Below are 7,078 nucleotides of genomic sequence, written 5' to 3' on the forward strand. Positions count from 1 at the left end.
TGTTTATTTTATTTTTACTTGTTTGTTTCATTGGGGGGGGTGTTTGTATGTGTGTGTGTGCTGAGACGCTCTTGCACGCTTTCACCCAGGCACTCGGTCTACTAAGTAACTCTCGCTCTCAAACAGCAACTAACAATTGCTGCGCCTGCGCATTTCTGCCTCCACTGCTAACTAAACCGCCGGAAGCTTTTCCCTCTTCCCATTGGCCCGCTGCTGGACTAGTTCGTCGATACTGCGCATGCTCCATATCGTACCCTTTTTCCCCCGCCCCCCAACTCTCTTCATTGTACGCCCCGGGCGCAAAGTCGCTAACACGCCTGCGCGAGCGGGCGTGCCCCGGAAGCAGTTCTTTAACCTGCTGACACGTAGCAACGGGGCTAGTACAGGGTCCTTAGTTGAGTTTGGGGGGTTACTGGAGGCTGCCGGAGCTGCCGGAGCTACCGCCGCTACCGCCTCCGCAGCCGCCGCCTCCGCAGCCGCCGCCTCCTCCTCCGCTTCCGCCTCCGCCTCCGCGTTTGGTGAGTGCCCAGTTCCGTGGCTCACTGTTTGGTTTTTCCCCGCACCTGGGCAGCGCGGCTTGTTGCCGCCTCTCGGCACCGCGCCCCGGTCCTTTCGCTCAGACCTTCCCTCCCTTTCGGGCCTTGCTTTGACGAGGCCCGTGCAGGAGTCTGCGCTTTCCTGGCCGGCCCAGGCCTTATTTTGCAGGAGGCTGTCGTGTTGTCAGCTGTCCAGAGGTGAGGAATCATCTTTGTTGTTGTTGATATTTTAGACCCCACGAAACCCCTCCTCCCACGTCCCTGCCCCGAACCCAAGGCATATCAGCTCCTTGAAGTGGAGGTGTCTTCTCGGGCCTCGACTTAGAGTCTAGACATTTCTTCAGCACACCCCACCTCCGACCCATCTTCCAAATGCTGCCCCCCAAAATTTTAGAAGTTATTTACTGCCTTCTGAGGGTATTTGCTTAAGTAAAGTATCAGGACCGAATTCAGGGAGGACCTTGGGCATAAGCAGTCTTTGCTGTTTCTTTTTATTGCAGATCATTTGCAATGTCAGGCTTTGACAACTTAAACACAGATTTCTATCAGACAAGTTACAGCATCGATGACCAATCACAGCAGTCCTACGATTATGGAGGAAGTGGAGGACCTTATAGCAAGTAACTTTTCAACTTTGCCCGTTTACGTAGTTGAGATTGCATTGAAAGCATGTACCCCGAATGTTTGGTTCTGCCTAAGAGTGAATGTGTGAACGTGTTCCGTATCAGGAACGTGACTTTTCATAATCTTTATACCTCCGGAGAGATCTGTGACACTTGTTTGGGTTGGAAGGGATTGCCCTATTTAGGGTTTGGTATCTTACGCACAATTTTCAGGTGCGCCATGAGTGGAAAAATAGATTCTAGAAGAACCTTTTTCTAGTGACAGTATTTGTACATCATTTAAGATATGGATAGAAGTTTTAAGTACCTAGAAGATAGGCTGTTTAGGCCACAAGATGAGTTAAAAATTAAAATCTTTTGACAGCTTGTTTAGTAGCTAAATCAGTCCAACTTTCAGACTTTATCAACTGTTAACTGAAAGCACTGAGTGACACTATTGAACAGTGTAAGCTCCGTACTATGAATCATCAGGTGGTTTTCATAAAGCGGCTGATAATCACTTTTATTACTCCACACACCAAAACTTTATGATCAGTCAGTACACACAAATTGCCGGTTACAGACTGAAGTGAGGGGGACTCAAAACCTTTCATCCACGAACTGTTGAAAAAACAAAACCAAAACTCTGTTCTTTTTATAGTCCATGGTGTTTGTGGCAAAACACTTAAAGCTTTTTACCAATCTCCTCTAGGACATCATATTCTTAGTTTCTTAGGTCCTTAAAGTTAATCTTTTCAGCCTGCCATCCAGTGAAGGTGTTTCCTATACCAGGCCTACTTAACCTTTTTTAGACGGTCCAGGACCACTTTGAGAATCTTAGGAAAACTGTGGGCCTATTTCTGAGAAATATGTGCATGCAAACACCCACAGTAATGTGCATATAAGGTCCAGACAGTTCGTGTGTTAGATGTCCATGTATGGACTCTGAATTAAAAACCTAATGAAGATTGTCCCAGGTTGAGGGCATGGAAAGGGTGCGTATCCAATCTGAGAGAAACATTAGTACTAGAATGTGTTTGAATTAATAAATCTGAATGAAAGTGCCCAAGAATTTAAAAAAGCAAAAATCAAATTCAGCCCCACAGTATCATTTGTCTTGTATAGGCTATACTTTTTACAAAACAAAACTCCTTGAATCTGCTTATTTTTTGATACATTCTAAAGCTCCCCCCCACTTTAAAATTCAACACATTGGACAATGGGAGTGAACATGTAAATAATGCTGTCTGTGAACCACTTTTTTCTTTCTTTTAAATTCTCAATTACATGCCATTGAAGATTTATCTCTTTTATCAGTTAATCGGGCAGAATTGGAAAAGTCATGTTGAGAAATTTCCACTCATTTATTTACCTAAATATGTGTTTCTTGTGATTGTTCAGTGTATGACAGGGCAGATGAATATAAGATTGGTCAGGGTGCTGCAACAGGGGTTTGGAAAACCTGTCTCTGTATGTGGGCCTGTTTTTAACCAAATGATATTGATGTTTGGACTCAACAGAATTATTCCATTTAGATTGCAGCCTCCTAGCTTTATCTGTCTCTGCCTTTCTTTCCTATGTTTCTTTCTTTCTGTCCATGTTTGCATCTCTTAAAGGTGTGACTTATCTTTTCTTTACACTTAGCATCTCACTTCAGTTCTCCACAGAGCAGAATATCTAAAGATATTCTCTTGCTAACTATTCTCACAATTCCGTTCCAACCAAATCATGTACCACTAAGCATTGCTTCTGTACTAGTGAAAAAGTTTCATTCCAGGTGCTTATATAAACATTACTGCCAGTTAATGAATGTGACTTTATAGATGATGCTTAGGAAAATAAGAAGCCTAATGTGTTAGCAGTAATGACTGGGTTTCTGAACTTTATAAAAAAAAAAAATTGAACTCCTCTATATGTACCTATGTGTATTGTTTCTGCACCCTAAGGACATTTTTATGTCTGTGTCAGTTTATCAAATAACATTTTGTTTGTTACGCCAACTTGGTAACAAGGATCAGCTAACTTTTATCTCTCTATTGATGAAAATCTAGGTTCACATAGCATCTGACTTGGATTGTCTTCAGATTTGACTTGACTTATTATTAGTCCCTAGTTCTACATTTGCCCTATGAAGTCAGCTTTAACATTTTGCATAATTTCCACTCTGGGTACTGTACATTTATACATTCATACAACAAAAAATAAACCCAAATAGTAAAAGGTCGTTTGATCTCAATCTGTCATATTGGACAGGTTCCACATTGTATTCTAGATATACCTATAAAATATTTAGTAATACCAATTACATATTTTTTAAAGTCTTGAAAGCTAGTATTTTTTCATCTTCCAAAATAGCTAATAACACCTTTATGGACTATGTAAGGATTTTGATGAACTTAAGTAGTCAACCCAGTATATTAAGACGCTTTTTGTCTTTGTTGTTGATACTGAGTGCTTCTCAGAGTATTGGTTTACATCTGCTGCTTTTCCTGCTGTAAAAGTGTTGATTTAGACTATAAAGGTCATGTCTACCATGCGGTGTTTTAGTTTAAAACCAACAGGAGTGAGTCAGGAATTTTCCTGAGCAGATCCTGCCAGAAAAGAAAAATTGTAAAATTCCACGGTGTTGTCTTTGTCACCTTATATCCTGAAGAAGGAATGATGGTGCCACCTTTAAAGCTCTTATTTGTTTGCAGTGTTTCTTTTCCTTACATGAAATTTATGGATCTGCATCAGTGTTTCTGAAGTGTGGCCTGCAGACCCAGAGGGTTCTTGAGACCTTTCAGGAAGACGTTAAGGTCAAAACTATTTTTGTAAAAATTCTAAGATGTTATATATCTTTTTAAGTGTGTTGAGATTGGCACTGATGTTGCAGAAGTAATGACTGGTAGAACTGCTGTTACCCAAATATGAGGCAAGACAATGGCATCAAATTTTTCTAGTAATCGTTGTATTCTTCATCACACACTTGTTGGGGGGGGTGAGGGGAATCATTTTCACTTAAGGATGCCCTTGATGAAGCTGCAAGAATTATTGTTTTATTAAATGCTGATCTTGACAACACACATTTTTAGAAAAGTCTGTGTGACAAAGTGGGAAACAGTCCTCAAGCACTTCTACTTCATACTGAAGTACAATGATTATCTCTAGGAAAAGCCCGTGTACAATTTGAGTCACAAGTTGATTCAGCCACTTTTTTGTGGAAACCATTTTTATTGGAAAGAACATCTGACAGACAAACTATGGTTATTCAGACTTGAAAAATTTCTCAAAAATGAGTGAAGTGACCTGTTACTTCAAGGAAAACAATTGACAGTATGTGTGGCCAAAAATCAATTTCAAGTTTTCAGGCAAAAATGAGGATTTTGGAAAACTTGTATCCATCATTGTGAACTTGTCAGCTTCCCAATAATTAACCATTTTCTGATGAAATCAGTGGTGATATTAACAAAGCTGATTTTTAAAAATTTATATATATATTTTATATTAAGTGTGTCAATATTTGGAAGAGCTGCATAATTCATACTAATATTTTCTAAATGAGCAATGCATGGTGTTACAAAATCATACATGAATAATAAAGGATCCAATTAAAGTATAAGACAGATCAGTTTATTCTAATACAACAGAGTTCATTAGCATTGTTTCTATCTCCATGTTGCAAGTTAAATTTAAAAAACTACCACTTTGCTTTGCATTTTGATGTATCAAAAAGAATATTTGCTCTATGCACGTGGGAAGATGAAGATGGCCGAACAGGTGACCAAGTCAGTGCTGTTCATGTGTCTGGGTAACATCTGTCAATCATCATTGCAGAAGCAGTTTTCAGGAAACTTGTAACAGATCAAAACATTTCAGATACTTGGGTCATTGACAGTGGCGCTGTTTCTGACTGGGACGTGGGCCGGTCACCAGATCCAAGAGCTGTGAGCTGCCTAACAAATCATGGCATTAACACAGCGCATAAAGCAAGACAGGTTACCAAAGAAGACTTGGCCACTTTTGATTATACACTATGTATGGATGAAAACAGCTGAGAGATTTGAATAGGAAAAGTAATCAAGTTGAAAACTGCAGAGTGAAAATTGAACTACTTGGGAGCTACAATCCACAGAAACAACTCATGATTGAAGATCCTTATTATGGTAATGACACTGACTTTGAGACTGTCTACCAGCAGTGTGTGCGGTGCTGCAGAGCCTTCCTGGAGAAGGTTTGCTGACCTGGGTCCAGTCCTGCTGTGGCCCAGGCTCATCCCACAGGCCCGCATTCTCAGTCAGGTGTCACAGTGTCACCATTCCCTAGCCAAGGCTGCAGCCCTTTCTTCAGTTAACTCACTGTTTCTTACCTTAAAAAATAATTGTAGATGGAAATCGGTTGTTGTATTTGGCGGAAGAATAAATAAAAATTTTTGATTTAGACAGTTTATGGGGTAAGTGTTCTTAGACTGGTTGAACCTCCCACTTTGCCCCAGTTACAGAAATAGTGGAACAAACAAAATAGTAGAGCAGCAAAATAGAGCATAATGAAGTAAAACATCACTGTAAGGCCTACCAGCATCTGAGCCCATTGGCACTTCAAGAATCTGCACTACCTCTTCCCTCTGTGTGGATGGGGGCCCTGCCCTGCACTCCCTCTTGATGTCAGGGCCTGGTGTCCAGTGATGTTGGCAAGAAGTGTTCATATATGCGCAGGGTGCACACTTGTGCATTTACAGGAGAGGAAGGAAGAAGATTTGTGGGATTAATCTTCAGCACCTTCACTCCTTCGTTTGTGTCTGTCTCGTTGATTTCATACGGAAGTCAGCTTAAGTGCTCCCGTTTGAACCACTTTGCCTCTGGAAATGTAATTATGTCCGGGAAGAAGGACACTTGTGTGCTGGTTTACCTTAGGGTCAGTTTGGGGATGGCGTCTGCTTTTACATGCATGTAATTAACCTGAATGTCAAATTTAGATCAGCTTAGGTGGGAAAAAAATAATAAGTGGGAAAAAGTCCTTGTATGTTGGAATGCTTAAATATTGATATGTTAAGTATTCTTTTATCAGTGCTTAGTTTATAGGCAAATATAGGTAATTTCTGTGCACTTGGAGATAGGTGATCTAAAATTCACATGAATATATGTCAGAAAAGATTGTTTTCAAATAAACTGGGGAAATTACAAAAATACAACTAAGGTAAAAAAAAAGAATATTCATGATAATCTGGAAAGGTTATTAAAATACTCTTTTCCAACTACAGGTCTGCAACACTAGATTTTCTTCAAATACTTCAACTAAAACAGTATATCACAACAGAATGAGTGCAGAAGCAGATATAAGAATTTGCAGCTGTCTTATATGAAGCCAGACATTAATGAGATTGTCAAAAATAGAATACAGTGCCACTTTTCTCAGTAATTTTTTTAAATAATTTTTTCATAAAAATGTTTATGCTAACATGTAATGGATTTATTGTTACTTTAAATGAATTAATAAGTATTTAAACATTTCTGTTTTAATTTCTAAAATAATAAATATTGATAGATATAACCCACATAAAAAATTTTAGGAGTTCTCAATAATAAATTTTAAGAGTATAATGGGTTCTAAGATCAAAGACTTTGAGAACCACAGGTTTATGTCATTCTTGTTTTTTCTGTTGCATACACATTGATATTCTCTCTCTTGCTCTCTTTGGAGAGAGAGAGTATAAAATGCAATTTGTTTATGCAGATTGTAGAAACTTCCATATGGAGCTTTTCTAGCTCTTTCATAAACTCCAAGGTGGGTTTATGATGCATCCTAACAGAGATCAACACAATAGCATATTTTACTAAATCAGAAAATGTGAGTTCTTGTCCTAATTCAACCAGCTAGCCCTGTGGAAACTCCGTGTGTGTGTGTGTGTGTGTGTGAGAGAGAGAGAGAGAGAGAGAGAGAGAGAGAGAGAGAGAGAGAGAG

General features: G+C 39.5%; 1 protein-coding gene and 1 pseudogene across 3 annotated transcripts in view; both read left to right on the plus strand.

The window, feature by feature from the left end:
• The first annotated feature begins 366 nt into the window (after nucleotides 1-366).
• Nucleotides 367-7,078, plus strand: part of YIPF5 (Yip1 domain family member 5) — a 14,026-nt gene continuing 7,314 nt past the window's right edge. The window contains exons 1-2 of one of the 3 annotated variants that reach the window (XM_027081728.1): nucleotides 367-518; nucleotides 1,037-1,156. In XM_027081728.1, the coding sequence (XP_026937529.1) occupies nucleotides 1,047-1,156 (110 nt within the window). In that variant the 5' untranslated portion in view covers nucleotides 367-518; nucleotides 1,037-1,046. Of the gene's footprint in view, nucleotides 519-574; nucleotides 735-1,036; nucleotides 1,157-7,078 lie in introns of those variants that run through there. The other 2 variants (XM_027081729.1, XM_027081730.1) reach the window with 2 other exon arrangements.
• On the plus strand, nucleotides 1,165-7,056 carry LOC113606905 (low molecular weight phosphotyrosine protein phosphatase pseudogene; annotated as a pseudogene).

This window comes from Aethalodelphis obliquidens, unplaced genomic scaffold, assembly GCF_003676395.1.
Source record: "Aethalodelphis obliquidens isolate GAN/ISIS:26980383/991018 unplaced genomic scaffold, ASM367639v1 scaffold45, whole genome shotgun sequence".
Lineage (NCBI taxonomy): Eukaryota > Metazoa > Chordata > Mammalia > Artiodactyla > Delphinidae > Aethalodelphis > Aethalodelphis obliquidens.